The following is a 20,911-nucleotide window of genomic DNA, read 5'->3' as shown; positions in this document are numbered from 1 at the left end:
AGGTCTGCGAATACTTCTTCTAAGCAAGCTGTGAATAGTACTTGGCAGATGGTATCTCCTTACCTAACACATTTCTTTATGGGAATGTCATTAGTTTCTTTATGCAGAACTATGGCTACTGTGCAGCCACAATAGATATCTTCAAGCACTTTCACATATGGGTTATCTACACCTTGATTTCACAACGCCTGCATGACTGCTGAAGTTTCAACCAAGTCGAATGCATTCTCGTAATCAATTAATGTTATGTATAGCGGCTGCTTTATATTCTGAGTATTTTTCTTTCACCTGGTTGATATTATGGATTTGATTGATGGTAGAGTCCCTTTTCCGAAAATTTGCCTGATCTTTTGGTCGATTGAAGTCTGAAGTGGCCTTGATTCTGTTAGCGATTACCTTAGTAAACACCTTGAACGTAGCAGATATTAAACTGATTGGTCTTTAGCTTTTCAAGTCCTTAGTATCCCCTTTTTTATAAATTAAGTTAATGTTAGTGTTCTTCGAAGATTCCGATACAGTTAATTAATGTTGTGAAGCATTGCGTATACAAGGTTGTCAGTTTTTCTAGTATGACATCCCCCCCTCGTCCTTCAACAAATCTGTAGCTACCTGAACCTCCCCAGCTGCTTTCCCCCTTTTCATAACTCGTAAAGCTTTCTTAATCTTTGTTACTTGCGGGATATCTGATTGCTCCTCACTACTTCCAATCTCATTATCATCCTGATTACTTTGACTACTGTGTAGGTCAGTGTAGAACTCCTCAGCTACTTTGACTCTTTCATCCATAATAGTAATGACGGTGCCCACCTTATCCCTTAGCGCATACATCTGATTTGAGCATCGATCAGAAGGAAGAAATAAAGAACACTTTAAAACAAAATAATGTCATCTTGGAGACGTAAGAGGTGCACTATTACAATGCTGCTGAGTTGATTGAAAGGTTGCTGAGCAACATGCTTGGTTGTTGGTGCAGTACAGAGAAGAGTTGGAAGTGATTGTGCAGTTGTGCAGTGCATATCATACTAAGCGTCACCAGAACTATGGGCTGTGTCATGTGAAATATGTGGCTGCAAAACTTGCCAGTATGGACCACGTCCCGTTTTAAAAAACTAAATCCAAGATTGAAGTTGTCATGGCAACCACAGGAGGTCAGTTGCTAAACTAGCAGGATCTATCAATGGTTCTCCACATTGCTTCGATGACGGCCATACTTGTCTACTAGTGAAGGCTAGGAATGAACTGGTTCATCGGGTAATAATTAGTGTTTGTTTCTTTTTTCCCCTCATAGTTGACATATGATGATATGTGATTATTATTTTGAAGGTATTGGTTTTAACATACAACCACGGATCTTTAGAACGCGGCTGTTATGTACCCGTTCACTGGATGAGCTGTGTTGCCGTCGGTGCTGCTGTTGGTGTAACCGAGCGAAAGAGAGTCATGAGCCATGAAACAGCCATGGCACAAAGAGAATTTCTCGGAAGAAGAGAAAGAAGAGCTGCAAGCTCTGCACCCTCGCTCATGGCTCTTCTTTCTTTTCTTCTGAGAAATTCTCTTTGGCAAAAGAGTGCTTTGTAACTGCACATAATACAGGCAAGCATCTTTCAAATTCTTTGCCTCAGTACATTGCAAAAAACTCTTAAATAGCTGCATTCAAATTTCGCATTAAGAAGTATCATAATTGTCTTTTTTTGTGTGTGTGTTTAAGACAAGCTGTATTAGACTGAACTGTTCATGCCACGTCAGATTGTTACATACACGTTTTCTTATTCGGGTAATAATGATGAATGGTTTAGTGCCTCTTAACAGAAAGGGAACCAAGTGTGTTTAACTCACTTTTGCTTCAAAAGACGATGTAAACTATTTTAAGTGAGTGAAAACTAAAGTTTCAGTTGTGCCTTGTATTGAGCTGTATTGAGCCATTTCTCTTGACTGTGAACTGCATACTTTTGAAACTTGCAAGCGTAGATGCAACAACACTAATGTAAATGTTCTGAAACTGATTTCTTCAAACTTTTGGAATCTCAGCAAAGGAAGGAGTGTTTGGTGCTTGGAATATCCTTTTGGTGTTTGAACAGTCAACTTTGTTTCTGTAATGCTTTCATCTACTAAAAACAGCTGCAATCAGAGTGTAGTAAGTAAATATTGGAAATTTAGTGCAGATAAGGTTTTTCTATCTGCTCAGATATTGGCCATATAGTGGCTGAAAAGCTTCTTTGTGCTGCAGAGCATTTATAACATGTATATCATGTGGTTTCGCACTTAAATATAGCACGTGACCGCCATGCATCAAGAGTCACTGCCATCGGGAGCCAATGAAATGGTTGACACCAGGCCCCCGTGCTGAAGGCACAGTTAACCAGCTGTGCATGCGCCTTTACATCCTACCTTCCCCGACTTTCGGCTGCAACGATTCACAGAGCGCGGAAGTCACACGCTCCCAGTTTCACCCTAAGCATGAAACAGCCTGTACTTTCATTTGGCAGCAAGCTAGATAAGTATTCTGGTCCTTTTATTTTTCATGTGCTGCCACTTTCTTTTAACTCTGCAAGCTAATTGTTAACTAAGCCAGTGAATTTGTAGCAACGTTCTCTCTATATCATAAGGTCGGGGGAAGAAGTAGAGACAACAGCCGCATGCCCTGTGCTCAGGTTGGTGAAAAAAAAAAAAGAAAAAAGAAGATAAAAACCTCTATTTTCAGTGTACATAGACAGGTTCGGGCCCTGTTTCTTAACGGCACCCTGCAAAGTAGGTGTCTTCCTTTCAAATTCATTCATTTGATTATCGTCACTGATTGTGTTGTTTGGCAAATTCAGGTGATAGCAGGGTCACTGTGGCCTACTAAATGTCATATTATTTCAGCCCCTGCTTTTGTTTCAACTAGCTGAGCCAAAGCAGACACTTTGCACATACACTTAATAACCTGAGTGTGTCGGAGTTTGTTTTTTCAGATAGTTAAAAAGTTCTCCTTGTGTGGCCTTGCCTATTGAAAGAGGAGATAGTGCATTTTTGCTCATAAAAGGTGCACCCACATAACAAACTCTCTCGTATAATTTATAGATTACCCGCCTTTGTGATGGAAATTCTGTGAAATTTGGATTGGCCACAGTGCAAGTATTAGTTAGATGATAAATGTTTCTACAAAGTCAGCATCTATTTTAGGGAAGAGTTAGTGCATCTGTTATAGAATAAATATGGTACTTTTCCAAAGTACAAACTGTATTTCTTGTCAGGGCCATGGTTGGGATTATCCTGCTGGTTTTTATGCAACACACATCCAATGCAATGCATATAGTGTATCTTTTCTTTTTATTTTTGAACAAAGATCTGTAGTTGTACTTCAAACACAGCTTTTTTTTTTCTTTTTTTCTTTTTTTTTTGCTGGCTGTCTACATTGATTGCATGAACAGCATTGTGCCCCGTTCTTGTGCAGCCCATCGAGGCCCGAGACGAGGCATTCTGGGAACAGTTCTGGGGAGAGTCTGGGCTTCAGGGTGCCCAAGATGTGTTTGCCCTGGTGCCAGCGGCTGAGATTCGGGCACTGCGTGAGGAGGCCCCCTCCAACCTGGCAACCCTGTGCTACAAGGCAGTCGAGCGGCTGGTGCGTGCCGCTGACTCTCTCTGCAACACGGCAGTGCAGCAGACCGCTGGTACGCTCTGGTGCTGCTCTCCTTGAACACACATTGGCACTTAGCGGAGTATGTGTGGCATATGTTGCAAAGGAAAAAAAGATCTACACACGGACAGAAAGTGAAATGATACATACCCAAGCAGCACGAACCATGGCCCAGTGTTAACTGTGTTAGTAACAATATCGATCCTATACAGGGCTGGCCATTGCCAACATACTCCCAATATTGGTCTGATGTTTAGGGGCCAATGTTGGGAGTATTAAGTTGGGAATGGCAGAAAATGGGGGGAGTTATGTTGGTGGGAAGGGTACAAAAGTAGGGTGGCTGCAACCAGTTCAGGGCGTGGAAAGTTGAAGTCAAATAATGAGCCTAGCTAAAGTGGTGGGGTTGGAAGCCTGTTTCACTGTCTGCAGGCTCTGTATGGTGCAAATAAGGAAAAAGGGCTGGAAGAGTTGGAAGTGATCACATGTGGTTCCAATTGATTGCCCTGCTGTGGGTGAAACTTGTAGAGAGACGATAAAGGGAATGAGAAGAAAATGAGAAGGGAGGTGCATTAACGGTGCGCTGTCATCGAAAGGGTGCGTGTGTAAGAACATCTAAGTCTTTCAATGCTTAATAATTTTGTGAGGTGGAGTAGTCCCAATAGTTTATACTTTCCCTTCCCTACAAAGTCCTCTTCCTTTGTTGGATTTCAGGAGGAAATTGCTGAACACTAACACTGCAAGCTGGGGTTTAGAATCTCCAGTCCCAGACAAGTTGCTTAACTCATTATCATGAGTGTGTGAGGCATCTTAGGTATGTTTAGTTGCTGAGCACTCACAACCATTGCTGTAGCATTTATAAGCTCGTCACATTGCAATTTTCACCCCGCCCCTGTGGTGCAGTGGGTAGGGCACTCAGTTACTGTGCTCAAGGATGCGATATTGAATCCCAGCTGGGGCGGCTGCTTTTCAATGGATGCGAAACGCTAAGAACCCATGTGCTGTGCTATGTCAGGGAACGTTACAAGAACCCCAAGGAGCCGAAATTTCTGGAGACATCCACTACGGAGTCTTTCATAACCTGAGTAGTTTTGAGACGTTAAACCCCATAAATCAAACAAAACATAGTAATTTTTTTTCGTTGCCAACATTGTGCACATTCATACATTTCCTTGTGCTTGTAATTACTAAAGAGTTCTGTCTTTGCATCTACAACTCTGTGAAAAATAATGGCTTTTCTTTTCTTCACAAATTCGCTTTATCACAGAGAGAGGATCAAAGAAAACATGCAACAGCTGATTCGTACAAATTGTGTGGGATGCTTTTTGGCACTTGGGCTGCAGTGCTGAACTGTGTGCGGCTGTTGACTCGCATCCTGCCCTACATCTTTGAGGACTCGGATTGGCGAGGCTTCTTCTGGTCCAGCCTTCCAGGGGCAGCCGAGGATGGAGCCTCCACCAATGGAGGGACGCAGGTGTGATGGATGACAATGTGTGTGTGTGTGTGTGTGTGTGTGTGTGTGTGTGTGTGTGTGTGTGTGTGTGTGTGTGTGTGTGTGTGTGTGTGTGTGTGTGTGTGTGTGTGTGTGTGTGTGTGTGTGTGTGTGTGTGTGTGTGTGTGTGTGTGTGTGTGTGTGTGTGTGTGTGTGTGTGCGTGCGTGCGTGCGCGCGCGTGCGCGCGCGTGTGCGTGCGTGTGTGCGTGCGCGCTCTTAATTGGAACACAGGGATACACAAAATCAATGAGGGCAGAAATTTTTTTGCGTTTTCTGAGGCCTTGTTTATTTCGTATCTCTGCATTGCATATAAGCCCTGTGGTGTGACCACATATTTTAGTATGGTGTCTTTTCCTTAGATTTCATGTTTTTTTTTCCCTATATCGCAAATTGGAGTCATTTATTGCAAATTATGAGCGCTGCGACGAGTCGTTTATTCTGCTGTAATCTCAAACGAGGGCGCAATATTTGCAGATGTAAAAACTCAGTTCTTGTGTTTGGATGATTTTCATCATCATCATCAGCCTGATTATACCCACTGCAGGGCGAAGGCCTCTCCCATATTTCTCCACCATCATTTCACCTCCTATGATAAGGATGATTTTAGGGTTTTTTTTCTTTTACTTCAAGGTCAGGCGTGAAGTGCACACCTGCTTTCAAGGCTTGATTCATTTGTGTCGCCTTTAAAGAAAATGTGCTGCACGAATCAAAACATGCTAATGTGACAGGAGTTGTGTGGGGGGATAATGTTGTACTGCGATGTAGTGCTATATGGAAGTTGTCACGGTAATCTAAAATACTATTTGGGAAAAAAAGTGTTACTTTTTTAGCTGTCTTGTTACGGTGAACTGCACTCTTGGCTTTTAAGATAGGTAAAATGCTTTTTAGTTTGGCAGGTGACTTCAGAAACAAAACTAATATGTAGGGAACGCATATGGTATTCTTTATTTCATTTGTCATTTGTTGTTGCTTGTCACCTTGTCACTCATTCAAGCGGCCAATTACATGTTTGATCTGTCAATCTTGCATGTGTTGATTGAGGCAGAGTGTTCACCAATCTGCCCACACTTTTCTGATTTTGTCGAGTCGCCTGTTTGGCATCTTTCTATATCCATTCCTGATATATCCATCGAGGCCCACATCATTCCCAGCCTAGTTGAAGGGACACTGAAGACAGCTCCTGTGCAGTTTTATTGTAGCCTTGTAAAAGTCTATCATGACTCTTCCCGGCTGTTTTGGTACTTCTCTTTTCTGTGAAAAATGAGTTCAGCTGTCCAAAATATTTATCCAATTTGAAAAAAATGGGACATATTTTTCCACTGAACTCGGCTCAGATTCATGATGCCCACACACAAAATGGACTCTGTGGTCACCATTGAGTGCTGAATGGCACTGCAGTCTAAGTGCAAGAATCCACTCAGAAACCTTGTTTGGCAGCTTGTTTGCAAAAGCAGCCTGTGACAGCAACGCTTGTATAGTACAGTTGCAGTAATTCAAGCTCTTGTAATTCTTGTTTTTAATTCATTTGAGCCAATTTCAAAATTTTGGTTGACCAGTTTATATTGCCACAAAGGCTCCTGTTGTGTAAAAAAGTAGTGGCTGGGGTCAGATAGGACAAGTTTTGCGGAGCTGAAAATTCGGCCCCTCCAACTGGTCAACCCTGACGTGGCTCAAAAGGGGGGGATGGGCCAAGGTTCTGATTGGGGCTTCAAGTGGTCACACCGTAAGCGATTTCTTTAGCAGTAGCAGTTATTGACCAAGAATTAGCAATGCTAGGCTCAGCTGTGTGCAGTTTTCTACAGAGATAGGTGCTTTGGTGGTTGTTTCTCTGGTGAAGCCATCAATGCATGGGCGCTGTCGCTTGCAAAGAGGCATCTATGATGGAGGCCGCTGAAAACCTTACTATTTTGGAGCAGTTCCGCTTTGATATTCCTGACTTTTGACATCCAGTAGGGAGCACATCGTATGTGCAAAAAACTATGATTTTCATTCATTTTTTCTTTCGGAAGCAGATGGCCGTTGCCTATTTCTTCGCCATTTTAATTTGCTGCAGTTAACCTTTCTTTTTTTCACTGTTTTTTTTTTTCTAGCTGCTTGATGATTTCACCTTCAGATCATTCAGAGTTATTTTTTTTTTTCTTTTTCAACGCCTTGAGGTCCCAAGAAATATGGTCTTACTTTGTTGAGAAACTAGTGCATTGTTGCTTTTTTTGCCATTGCATATTCGCTTGGACACTGCTGGTCATGTAAACATACAAGTGCCTTCCATTCACATTTTACTCTAGGCTTGCTTTTAGTAGTGGTATATGCATAGGAAAAGGTTTCAACAAGCTATTTGTGTGGACCGATACAAATCCTTGAAGCAAATCACATTTGTTGTTGAATTGTGTCAAATAGCAGCTTTAACTTCTAATACTGTAAATTAAACAAAAATCTGTTGTCTTGTAAGTTGAGATTAATTAATGAGAGTCAATTATAATTCATTTTTTTTACCTTTTCGAGCTTATAAAAGTATTCTTGTGAGTGCAACGTTCATCTGTTTCTTGAACATGGTGGCAACCTATCGATGGAGCCCAACTTCAGTTCGTCCCTGGCGTTCTTTTAACACACTCTCGCAAAGCACTTAGAATTTATATTAAAGAACTCTCAATAAGGTGCCGTGAATCTTTGCGTCAGTCTTGTAATATTTGGAGCATATATTATTGAAGTCTGTAAAGCTTGGTGTACATCTTGTTCAGTTTAGGTGCGAGGGAATTGAGATGCCTTGCTTGCCCTTTCTGTTCTTTCAGACCGAGTCGCTGGCCCAATCCCTCATCACTGCATTGTGCGTAAGTATTTCTCCACAACCTTTTGGGTCATGGAGGCCTTCGCACTTTGTTCTCAGTCCCACATGCCGCATTGAGGTTGCAACCAGTTCAATGAACCCACCAAGGTGGGTCAGTGGTGGGCACTTGTCAACCAAGGTGAAGGACCCAGTTTTCAGTACCATCGGTGGTGGCTGCATTTTGATGGGGGCAAAATGCAGAAAGTATCCATGTGTTATATACATGCAGTGTCAGGGAACCCTCACAGAGCTGCAGTTGACTGGCTATGACTCGGAGACCTTCACCACATGTTCTGCACGGCCGACATGTAGACACTACAGCTTACAATTTTCGATTGCATGAGGATTTCACAATTAGTACTCCTCTCTCCCAATATGGCTTTGAATTCTATTCTTGTGCATAGAATGTAGTGAAGCTGCAGTAAAATGTTGAACACTATTAAAAAGTAGTGTCAATGTTGGCATAGGAAGGTTCACTGCCACACTTTACTTGTCCTTGAGCAGTCAGTATATTGTTGGGTCTCGATAGAATGCCAAGGAGGCCCGAAAGATAAGACTGTTTTAATAGTTGACTAAAACGAGTCTTACGCTCAAGCTTCCTTCTTCTTCTTCTAGGCTCGCGCTTGTGGTCCCAGTCGTCATCTTTTGCGTCGTCTTCTATGTGGCATTTGCCCCCCTCCTCAGGAAGCGTCATCCCGATGAGAATAAAAGGAAGTAGGAGGATAAGGTCAGCCCGTGTGGTACGGCTTCATACGTACAACGTGGACGACGTCAGCTTGGTGCTGGCGTCGCTTTGATGTCGACACCCCGTCTGGCACCACCTCATAAGTGACGTCGGTTAAACGTCGCTGAACAACATAGGGTCCGAAGTATTGCTGCAATAGCTTTTCGGAGAGTCCACAGCAGCGAATAGGCATCCAGACCCACACTTTGTCGCCAGGTTCGTACATTACATGTCGGTGCCTATGATTGTAGCATCGTGCATCATGCTTCTGCTGATTTTTGATCCGCACACACGCTAGTTGGCAAGCTTTCTCTCACGCTGAGCGAATTCTTCGGCGTCCTGATCGAGATCATCAGTGTCAACATTCGGAAGCAAGATTGCATCCAGCATAGTTGTTACTGGTCGCCCGTGAAGGAGGCTGAAGGGTGTCATGCGAGCGGTGTCTTGGCGTGCCGTATTGTAAGCGAACGTGACGTAGGGAAGTATTTCGTCCCAATTCTTGTGGTTCACGTCGACATACATGCAAAGCATGTCTGAGATGGTCTTATTGAGGCGTTCCGTCAACCCATTGGTTTGAGGGGGATAGGCTGTAGTTTTACGGTGACTGGTACCACTGAGGCGAAGAACGGTCTCCAAAAGTTCGGCCGTAAATACAGTTCCTCGGTCAGTTATAATGAGTGCCGGAGCGCCATGCCTCAGGACAATGCTCTCAACGAAGAACCTAGCTGCTTCAGCGGCGGTACCCCTTGGCAGAGCCTTGGTTTCCGCGTAGCGGGTCAGATAATAGGTGGTGACAATTATCCATTTATTCCCGGCTGTAGACGTCGGAAATGGTCCCAGGAGGTCTATGCCAATTTGCTTAAAAGGTGTCGTTGGCACTTGAAGAGGGTGGAGTAGGCCGGCTGGTTTTACAGGGAGTGATTTACGGTGCTGGCAGTCTATGCACGTAGGTACATAGTGTTTCACTGTCGCCGACAGTTTTGGCCAGTAGTATCGTGCGGTACTCTAGCCAGCATGGGGGTGTCGGCGGTTGGCCCGTCGTGGCACGCTTGCAAAACTTCAGTGCGGAGAGCCGATGGGACAACGAGTAGATGACTGTTTCTCCCAGAACGGAAGTTCTTCTTGTAAAGTATGTTGTTGCGAACAAAGAATGAACAGATTACTCGGGCGAAAATCTTAGGCACAACTGTAGTTCTCTTCTCCAAGAAGTCAATAAGAGGGAGCAATTCCTGGTCCTCTCGCTGCTGTTGGGAAAGCGTTGCGTCATCTATGACACCTAAAAACGCAGTGTCTTCATCGGTCATAGTGGAAGGTTCGACCGGCGCTTGCGAAAGGCAATCTGCATCCGTGTGCTTCTTTCCAAATTTGTAAATAACTGCCATGTCGAATTCTTGTAATCGAAGGCTCCAACGCGCGAGTCTCCCTGAAGGGTCCTTTAAGTTTGTCAGCCGACAGAGAGAGTGATGGTCGCTGATGACTTGAAACGGGCGAGCGTACAAATAAGGGCGGAACTTCATAACCGCCTATACCCCTGCAAGGCATTCTTTTTCTGTTGCTGAGTAGTTCGCTTCTGCTTTAGATAAGGATCCTGCTGGCGTAAGCAATTACTTTTTCCACACCATCCTGGCGCTGCACCAACACAGCACCTAAGCTCACGTTGCTGGCATCCGTATGAAGGAGTGTAGGGGCGTCATCATCAAAGAGCGCCAGGAAAGGTGGTGTCTGTAGACGCTTCCGTAGCTCATTGAAAGCTTGTTGCTGTTCTTCACCCCAGCGAAAGACAGCATTGTCATGCGTCAGTGAAGTTAATGGCCAGGCAATTCGCGAGAAGCTAGCAATAAACCGAGGGTAATAGGCGGAAAAAACCAGGAAGAGCCGCAATGTCTTTTTGTCCGTAGGTGTGGGGAACTTGGCGACTGCGGAGAGCTTTTCAGGATCAGGCTGGACACCTTCTTGGCTAACCTAAGAACTGCAGCTCCTCGCAACCAAAGTGGCACTTCTCAGGTTTTAGTGTGAGGCCCGCAAATCGTATGGCCTGAAACACAGCTAGCAAATGACGCAGATGCTCTTCGAATGTGGCCGAAAACACGATCACGTCGTCAAGGTACACCAGGCATGTTTGCCACTTGAGTCCCGAAAGCACACTGTCCATCAGTCTCTGAAATGTTGCTGGCGCCGAGCATAAACCGAGCGGAAGGACCTTAAACTCATACGATCCGTCGGGAGTGATGAATGCTGTCTTCTCCCGATCCCTCTCATCTACTTCGATTTGCCAGTATCCACTTTTCAAGTCCATCGAAGAGAAGTAACATGCATTTCGTAGGCGATCAAGGGAATCGTCGATGCGAGGGAGAGCGTACACGTCTTTTTTGGTCACTCGGTCGAGCTTGCTATAGTCAATGCAAAATCGTAAGCTGCCGTCCTTCTTTTTAACAAGTACCACGGGGGAAGCCCAGGGGCTCTGTGACGGCTGGATAACGTCGTCTCTAAGCATTTTGGCCACCTGGCGTAGAATGGCTTCACATTCTTTCGGAGCCACACGGTAAGGATTTTGTCGTATCGGGCGAATCGAGTCATCCGTGATAATAATTGACACCGTGCATGAGATGCCGTAGCTTTCTTGGCTCACTCATATCAGGGTCGGCACGGCGAAAAAGGCATGCTCCTATTCAGCTTATGCACGCGCACTTCAAGTAGGCGCAGGGCATTGTTTTCTCGATCAGTTCTCGCAAAAGTTGGCGAGCTGGCGGCGGAAGTCATTCCATGTGGATAAGTTGGCCTCGTGGTTTTCAAACCACGTTCTAGAATTATCCTGAAGGGCAAAATAAACATTGGAGAGCTTCTGGTCTGCGCTCCATTGATTAATCTTGGCCACTCGCTCAAACTGGTCAAGCCAGTCCTCCACATCTTCAAACGCTTCCCTGCGAATGCACTCTGGCACCTTGGTGTTCTGAAAAGACACCGGCGTAGGGTTGGGGATATGCCATGGCTTGGGAGACCTGACGAACTTGGGCGTTTGAAGAGTTGTTCGGCAGATGGCTGTGCTCCGGGGCTAGGCATAGAAAGTGGCAGCTAGCACGATGGACAGGCGTGTCGATGTCTGGGATCTGCTGTGGACTGCCGAAAGGAGTTTTATGCATACCCCAGCGCGCTCCACCAGTGTCACGTCTTGATAGAACGCCAAGGAGGGCCAAAAGATAAGACTGTTTTAACACTCGACTAGAACGATTCTTGCGCTCAAGCTTCCTTCTTCTTCTTCCAGGCTCGCGCTTGTGGTACCAGTCTCCACCTTTTGCGTCGTCTTCTATGCAGCAATATTCAACTTTTTGTTTCTGCCTTGTGTTGGCTGGCATATGTTGAAGCAGCGGTATTGGAGGAGTATTGGAAAACAAGGAGCCAGACCTGGGAGCTTCACCCCTGTTTGCAGCAGCTGCAGCTGGTTTGCGGTTAAGCCGCTCAGTCCCATCCAAATGTTCGAACTGTTCCGATTCGACCAGGCAGCAAACACTCGAAACTAATCGGTAAATTACGGTTTAAGCAATCTGTTATGCCATCGTGGGGTCACCAGTAAATAGCTGAAACTACCGTCTTGAGTATTTACCAGGGGCGTCCGAACATTGAAATGTTCAAATACGAAGGTGGGGAAACAAATGGCTTCGAATACCTAATATCTGATCACTGAAAATTAAAAAAATACCAAGCATTCTTTGTCTCGTTTATTTCAAAGTTGATATAGTGTTTACAAATAAAATTAAACTAGAATTACGCAGAGCAGTATACTGTATACTGAAAAATCCAGAATAAATATTATATACATGATTTCATGTACAGGTCTTTTTTGTACAGGAAGTTACTGTATGAAACTGGGCAGAGCTGTTATATCGCTGCTGAATACAGTAAACTCTCTTTAATTCGGCCTTCAAGAGGCCAAAAAGGAAGTGCGAATTAACCGAAAGCTCGAATTATCGAATGGACCTGAACGAACTAAAAAACCATTTTCATCACAGTAATATAATCTCATAAGACCTGCATGACACTCTGATGAAGCCGAAGCAAGAACGTTTTCTTTTCCGGGGGGTCTCGTCAAGTGCTTCGTATTGTGCGCACATTGTCGGGAAGGCTCTCTTCACAAAATGGCCCAGTCCTGTTTCAAGGATTCATCAGTGCACATTCCATGCTCTCAAGCATTGGGGAGAAGCATGCAGTGCAGTGAAATTTTCAGTGCATTCAGTAATTTTCGAATACACATATGAATCGAATAACAAACATATTCAATTTCTATTCGAAATTTCAAATGTTTGCACACCCCTAATATCTACAGTAATACCATTCTGCATTGTGTCTTTAGCATTTCTTCAAAAAATCAGGACATGCGGTTGTGTGAATGTAAATGACATGACTTGGTGAGCTGAGAGTTTCTGCGCTAGTTTACTTTGTGAGTGCTTATATTCTATCCTTTGCTCTAAGGCAGCAGGCTTGCTCAGTTAACTGATTGGCATTCTGATTACCTTTCATGTTGATATTATCGTCGCCTGTGCGACATAGCACACAAGTGCATGTGCTTCTGTGTGGTTCATGTGTTAAACGGAAAGTGTTTGCTTGTGTGCAGGACCTCCTCTTTTGCCCTGACTTCACGGTGTCCTGCTCGAAGAAGTCTGGACCTGTGAGTGGCTCTAGATCAATTTAGCTCGATGCATTTTCAGATGTTTACACAGAGATGACAACAAAACCACAGAGTTCAGCTTGACATGCCTTCTTTACCTCCCTGCAAGGCATATATGCTGAAACTTCTGTGATTTGCAAAAACTTCATTATTCTTGGAAAAAAATGTAAATTTCACTTCTGGATTCAGAATTATCCAGTTATTTCTGGAAATAATTTTCTCAGCACTGACTTTACAGCCATGCTGAATGTAAAAAAAATAAATGAACTATTCATTGCGCTAAAGCTGTAAACATTTGACGTCTACTTTAAAACCACAATTTTCATCTCACAGGATGGTTGGTTTCTTTTTTCAGGGTACAGGGTATAACAATTATTTGTTTTTGAAGAGTCGCAATATTTGCAATTAGTGGGATTGAATCTAAATATGGCGTTCAAAGCAGAGTAGTGGATCTTTCTCGGTGCATACAGTTCACAACACTGAATGCAAAGAGCAAAACTCTTGCATGGGAGAAGTTTAGGACCTGTCAAAGCTACGCTGGCATGGATCACTGTAAAATGAAGCATTACACCACTGTTCAAATTGAATTAGTTTTTGAACGACGGTGCAAATGCCTCATTCTTGCCAACACATATGCCAATGTCAGCACTTGTGTTTGCACCCTTCTTATCTCATCCGTGTTGCTACTGCACTGCATTCTCCAGTATACAGAACCAGCTAGCCAGTCACTATGTTTTAAGCAAATTTTATAGGCACTTGAAGGAAAGAGTTTAACAATAATTGTGTTTCTGTGCAGACTGACAAAATTCAAATGCCATTGACTTCTTCTGGCTTGTTATAGGCATTGCAAGGTAATAGAAGGGGGAGTAGCCCATGATGACATTAGCCTCTGCTGTTGCAGGAACGTCCAGAGGAGCCGTGGTCCTTGGACAGCTGCGAGTACATCTGGGCTGCGGGCGTGGGCTTTGCACACTCGCCCCCCTGCATACCCCAGCACGACCAGAACCGTCTGGAGCTGCTCAAGCTGCTCCTCACCTGCTTCTCACAGACCATGTACCTCACTGCACAGGGTACATATGGTCAGCTATAAAAGGCGTAGGGATGGAGTTAACGGCTAGAGATAGGGAAAGTGTAGGGATAACACAAGGGGTTAGGGATTGGCTAGGGGTATGGTGGAAATACGGATCACAAATAGAAAAAGGTTATAATGTAGAAACCAAGGTAGGATGGGCGAAACTTTTTATGTATGTTTCCTTGAATTCATTGGTAAAGTCGGGTCATCTGGCATTCACCTATACCCTCCTAAGTTAATTTATTCCTCAGTGTGTTGTTTCAGTGGTTTAGTGGAGCTCAAAAGGCCACAAATTGGGTTGTAGGGAAGGTGCAGGGACAGCGCAAGGAGTATGGACATTAGTTAGGGATTGGCTAGGGATAGCGTGGGAATAGGGGTTACCAATAGAAAAGGGCCAGAAACTGAGGTAGTGTCAGGAAAAGGGTGGGTAATTGTGCATATGTTTCTTTGGATTTGTGCATAACACAAGGCAGATCATCATGTGCCATTCACCTACAACCTTGTAAGTTAATTTACTGCTCAGTTTATTTGCTGTTTCAGTGGTTGAAAGGTGCCCAGAAGGTCACGAATTGGGTCGTAGGGAAGGTGTAAGGATAGTGCAAGGGGTACAAACATCAGTTAGGAATTGGCTGGGGATAAGGTGGAAATAAGGATTACTAATAGAAAAGGGTTAAAGACCGTGGTAATGGCAGGAAAAGGGTGGGGATAGCTTTTCGTGCAAGTGTTTTTTTTTTTGCATTTACACGTAAAACATTGGTTAAGGCAGATCGTCATGTGCCATTCACCTGCAACCTTATAAGTTCGTTTACTCCTCAGTGCATTTGCTGTTTCAGTGGTTGAATGGGGCCAAGAAGGTCATGAATTTGGTTGACGTCATGTGTGGTGCAGATAGTATGTTTATGTATGCAGTCTTGGCTACCAGGCGTGCTGATGAGAATGTTGGAGCAAATTAAAACAGGGAAGCAGTGATGATATCACAGATCTTGAGGGCCCTTAGTTGCCTCAGCATCCCAGAGACCTTAAAGGATTTCTCATACTTATTGCTTGAACATCACAATGGTTTAGGTGCACAAAGAGTATAGATTGTAAGTTTTCATTTAAGTTTATCTGCTGCAGCATCTCACTGAGACATGAATCTCTTCGGGGTATAAATTTGAGCCCTTAATCAAGCTGCACTTCAAATTGACCCATTTTCTGTGCCTCTGTTTAACACTATTTTGATGTTCTTATCAACTGTCTTTTGCCGCAGTGTCCATTCACTGACTGCTTGCTTTCTCGGTCATGACTGTGCAGAGGCTCACCAACAGCCCAACAAGTGGATCCACTTCTTTACATCAGCCGACAACAGGTGCGTTCCATCGTTTTTGTACACTGTGTGTCAATGAAAGCTGCACCTTATGTAAAATAGAGCAGTGCAGTTTTGCTTTTTATGCTTATATTAAGGGCGTTTCAATTTCAGACTTAGATAAAATTATTTATTTATTCGAAAAGGACAATGCATATGATTGTATAGAAGCTCATATGAAGGTAGGCTCTTTCTGGAAGACTATGCTTAGCAAGTCTTTTAAAAAATATATGTATGTGGTGGATATTGAAGAGAGTACTTCCCGTGTCATATGCATATGAGTGGACAGAGGCTGAGTAAAAAATACAATGGCTATCATTGGGGCCCTTGCCTCTCGGTTGCAGTATCCCCACTGACTATGCACCAGTTAGCATTCTTTTTGGCCTTCTTGCCCCTTGCGAAGAAGGGAGGTGTCACATGATTTTTTAAGAACATTCGTAAGCGTGGTTCGGGATGAGACAGGTACTCTGCAGGACCCTTTGTGCGTGCTGCCCGTCTTTTGAAACAAAAAAAAAGGAAGGAAGGAAATCTGCGTGCCTCCAGCTCCTCACAGTTTGTTGAATTGGCTTTACCACATTTTCGTCTTGTTGCAGTGAAGCCACCATAACGAAGTTATCGACAGTAATTTTGCACTTAACAGCAAAGTCTGTAAACGATAAGTGCAGCGTCCCGTTGTATCCCTGTTCTCGGTCGCAGTCGGATGCATGGCTCTTTTGATGCCTCAGAGTATTTGATTTTCAACAAGTTCCGAGCATTCGACAATACTGGAGTTCATTAAGCATTTTCTAGCTCTTACTCCAGCTTGTTGCAGCTTCCAAAGTGCAAAACTTTTTGTGCTCTGTACATTAGTCAGTGGGCAAAAAAAGTTTTTGCCACTGTCTCGCTGATTTTCTCGCAAACTTTTGCCTTGCACGGTATTTGTTAACTCTGTCAGAAACAACCATGCTTGTTCCGTGTAATCGCAAAGGACAAGGGGCTTGTATAGTGATGAAATTCCTACTCTTTCCTCATCAGCCAGGCCACAGCGATTCCAACCAGATGGGTTAGGTAATAATCGTTTGCTATTAAATGAGGTGGACTCTATGGGATCTATCTATGGATCCCATATCTATATAGGGGATCGCAGTGACAGAACTGATTTTAGTAGGCAGTTTTATTTATTGTTGCTGTCACAGGTGTATATATTTCAGGCATAAGCATAGGCTTTGCCCCCTTTCAAGACCAAGATGTCGTGGTTGTTGCACACACGAAATGGTGTCACCACATAGTGAAGTCACGTGGTCCACTCTAATGTGTGCACACGGCCATGATCTGATTCTGAAATCTGTGACACATTATGTGAATGCCCTTTCAATATTTCTTATTGCATGTACTGCCTTGAATGTTCACAATGCTTTTTACTGGGGGTGTGCGCATATTCGAAACTTTGAAAACGAATCGAATATGTTTGTTATTCAGTTCGTACAGTCGAACCCGGATATATTGCCGCGAAACCTGCAAAACAGTATTTGTTGTTTTTTAACAGCCGCCGGCATACAGGCTTATCACTCTGATTCTGGACCGCGTATCAGTTGTGTAATCTTTGTTTGTTACTGCTCGATGTCGCGAGTCACACCTTTATCAGTTTTGTCGTAGCGCAAGACGCACCGAGATCTGTCTGGAAGGTTCCGGCCACTCGGGTGTCTTTCCACAATGTTCCAGCCCGTGCTGGTAGCTGTTTGCGACGTTATCTAGATTGTTCTGTGCAGCCTTTAAATTGAGCGTTGCCGAGTGTGACGGGCTTTCTTTGTCCGACGAACGACGAGCACGTTTGTTTCTATCGCCGCCGCCGAGTTGCTTAGTTCTTTTGCGGGCGCAAGTCAGCCCAAATAAAGAGTTTCTTTAGTGCAACCATCGACCCCTTCATTTGTGTCGTCGACCTCGTCACCACTACGTGACATCTGGTGGAGGTGCTGCCTTTTATCCTTCAAGCGAAGACCCAAGCCGTGTTCCTGTCGCCCTGGAAGACCAGCCTACAGGTCACCGAGCCAGCCGCCGACTTCAAGGCCTACAGCCAGAGCACGGTCTGCTACCTGACCCCATTCGATTTCGGAAGACATCGAAGCTGACAATGGCCCAGCCTACAGCACCGGTTGTTTTCGTTCAACCCCGTGAGGCCCCCTGCTTCCATGGACGACCGGACGAAGATGCAGAAGACTGGATGGACCTTTTCGACCGTGTTGCAGAATTCAATGGCTGGAACGACGCCGCGAAACTCAGGCAAGTCTACTTTGTTCTTCAAGGACATGCCCGAGTTTGGTTCGAAAATCATGAGGCAGCTATGAAGGATTGGGAGATTTTCAAGGAAGCATTTCTGGGGCCGTATCCAGCGGAGGTTCCTTTCGGGAACCGTTCTCTTTCAAGATGACGTCAATTTGACGTCAGCAAGACAGCGGGTGCCACCTCACGGCGAAGACGGGAAAGACAGCGGCCAATCAGCGATGGCCCCAGATCGTAGGCGTGTCCATCACGAGCATGTGGCTTTTTCTGGTACCAAATACTTGTACCAAAGTGGTGTTAAGCACGAAATAAATCTAATAATTACATAGTAATGCAAACTAGTGAATAATAGACTGAAATATTCTTAGAAGCATCCTGTTAACAACTGCCAAGCAATTATCTTGGCTCATGAGTACCTTTCTTCGCCGCTAGATGGTGTTGCGCGCGCGGCGGCGTCGTCTGCTTCCTCGCTCGCTGTGAAGTTTTTGTAAGTTCTGCCTTTCGCACAGAGTGGCAAATATCCTAAGAACGATGTCTACAACGCCCGTAGTATGCAGTCCGAATCACGCTAGCTCTTTGACGGAGGAGTTGCTGCCGCCGTTGCGAGTACGAACGAGCTGCTTGATACCGGCACCGCGCCGGCGCGTCCGCGCCTGCCTATGTAGCGGGGCAGCGTCCGTAGCCTTATCGGCCACTCAAGCGTCGTGAGTATGCGCGACATTTCCGTGAATAGCTGTCAATGTAGGACGCAGCCGATGACACATGGAATCCGACTGCACTCGACCCAGTCAGCCACCGTCTGCTCCCCTTCCGCTGATGTAGAAGGAGGGAAAACTCAGCCCGCACTTACGGACGCGAATTATTTGTCTCTACGACTGCCGGATTCAAATGGTCGCACTGCTGTTGGCCGAGAGCTCCCGATCGCAAAGTAGCGATCGAAGCGCCTTTGCTTCTGACGGCAGCCCGGCATACCCCTTCGTCCCCACTTCGCTTCGCGATCGGCACGCAGCCTTAGCCAGTGTTGCCGCAAAACCTCCTGAAACATGTAGAAGGCGTTGTCTCGTTCTTCTTTTTTTTTTTTACTGCGTCAGTTTACTAAACCCGCAAAGCGCTGCCCCAAAAAAAACACACAAAAAAAAAAGGATACCACGGCCGTACTCAAGCAGCTGCGCGGCGCGCGCCGTCGCTCGACTACGGCCATGAGGCGCCACAGCGAGCGCAGAGCGGTTCCATCTCGAAGCAGACCAACTCGTCGCGGTTCCTGCGCCGGCCGGCAAAACGGTTCCTTTCAGAGCGGTGGCCCCGCCCCGTGCCGCTCCGCTCCGTGACGTAGGCGAAAAACGTGGAGCCGCCTCCGGAAGTTTTGGGGGTCACGCCGGACGTGACGCAGCAACCAATTAGGAGCGGCGAAAGGAACCAGTTCCCGAACGGAACCGTCGCGGGATCTGGCCCCTGACTGCCTTTTCAAGCGCCATCCGAAAGGAAAGAGCCCAGGCCCTCCTTCAGTCAAGACTTCAACTCCCTAACGAGCCTGTCTTGGCGTATGTTGAGGAGATGAAGCGCCTCTTTCGCCGCGCCGACCTTAATATGACCGAAGGTGAGCAAGTCAAACTTCTATTGCGAGGCGTAAAAGAGTCGCTCTTTGCGGGTCTTGTGCGAAATCCGCCAAGAACTGTGGCGGAATTTGAAACGGAGGCGTCTACTATCGAGAAGACGTTGGCCAACCGGATGCGCCACTACGAGCGACCGCTTCAGCCGGACTGCTCAAACCACTACCCCAACGCATCCACAAGTGGAGAGAACCTTCGGGACCTCATCCGAGAGATCGTGCGAGAAGAGCTCCGCCGACTGATGCCATCATCGCAACAACCGCAGGTGGCGACGCTCGCGGACGTCATCCGTGAAGAAGTCCAGCAGGCGCTGGGCGTTCCTCAAGCGACGGCTGCGACTGTTCCAGCACACGAGGCAACAGCGATGAACTACGCTGGTGCATTACGTCGCCCTCCGCCCCGACGTGATGACTTTCCGAGCCCTTGCCGCAACCGTCCTGTTCCCGAAAGCCGCCCCTTGGCCCCCGCCCGCCAAGCCTACCAACGACCCCCAAGCCCCAGAAAGTGCGACGCCTGGAGGACAGCAAACAACCGACCGCTCTGCTTCCATTGTGGTGAGGCAGGACACATCCTCCGTCACTGCCCGTACAGGCGGATCGGCCTCCGTGGTTTCGCTGTCGACGCCCCACGACCCCGTCCTGGCGAGCGACCACAGGAAATCAACGACTTCCTGCGCAGCGGAGAGCACTCGTCGCCAAGGCGTCGATTCAGGTCTCCATCGCCGTACAGGGCCCGCTTTGCGTCGCCAGGCCGTACCTATGATGAGAGTATGCGCGGAAGGTCCCCAAGCCCGCGCAGGGGAAACTAAACAGAGCAACCTTTGGAGGTGAGGTTGCTCAACGACGAAAAGACGAACATCCTCCGCCGCCGACGACCACTAACGACGACGCAGCTATTTCATTGCCGCTCCACACGACGACATCGACGACAACACGACCAGAGTGCAAGCCGACACCGCCACCTAGCGAAAAATAACGGTATGCCCCGGCCATGATCTGAAGAAACGACGGAGCCGAGATCGGACACCAAAGCCGACGATACAACTTACGACGAGGCCACGCAGAGTACAACCCAGGAGACCAAGTGTGGATTTGGATACCAATTCGCCGTAGCGGACTAAGTAAAAAGCTGTTGCGTCGATACTTTGGGACATACAAAATCATTCGCCGCGTCGGACCACTGGACTATGAAGTCATTCCCGACGGAACGTCAGCATCACAACGGCGACGCGCACGCCCAGAAATTGTACATGTTGTACGACTGAAGCCATATTACGCGCGTTAAAGAATCTGTGGTGTTTATACTTTG

At 45.9% G+C, this 20,911-nt stretch overlaps 1 protein-coding gene across 2 annotated transcripts in view; it reads left to right on the top strand.

Annotated features, from left to right (window-relative positions):
• Positions 1–20,911, top strand: part of LOC146190189 (protein HID1) — a 63,920-nt gene that overhangs the window by 2,690 nt on the left and 40,319 nt on the right. The window contains exons 2-7 of one of the 2 annotated variants that reach the window (XM_084604921.1): positions 3,434–3,650; positions 4,957–5,087; positions 7,896–7,934; positions 13,264–13,317; positions 14,219–14,387; positions 15,683–15,737. In XM_084604921.1, the coding sequence (XP_084461047.1) occupies positions 3,434–3,650; positions 4,957–5,087; positions 7,896–7,934; positions 13,264–13,317; positions 14,219–14,387; positions 15,683–15,737 (665 nt within the window). The remainder of the gene's footprint in view (positions 1–3,433; positions 3,651–4,956; positions 5,088–7,895; positions 7,935–13,263; positions 13,318–14,218; positions 14,388–15,682; positions 15,738–20,911) is intronic. The other variant, XM_084604922.1, reaches the window with a different exon arrangement.

This window comes from Amblyomma maculatum, chromosome 5 (assembly GCF_055883805.1).
Source record: "Amblyomma maculatum isolate TAMU_Amacu chromosome 5, ASM5588380v1, whole genome shotgun sequence".
Taxonomy (NCBI): domain Eukaryota; kingdom Metazoa; phylum Arthropoda; class Arachnida; order Ixodida; family Ixodidae; genus Amblyomma; species Amblyomma maculatum.
The sequence above is the reverse complement of the archived record's forward strand: the minus strand, read 5'-3'. Positions and strand labels throughout refer to the sequence as shown.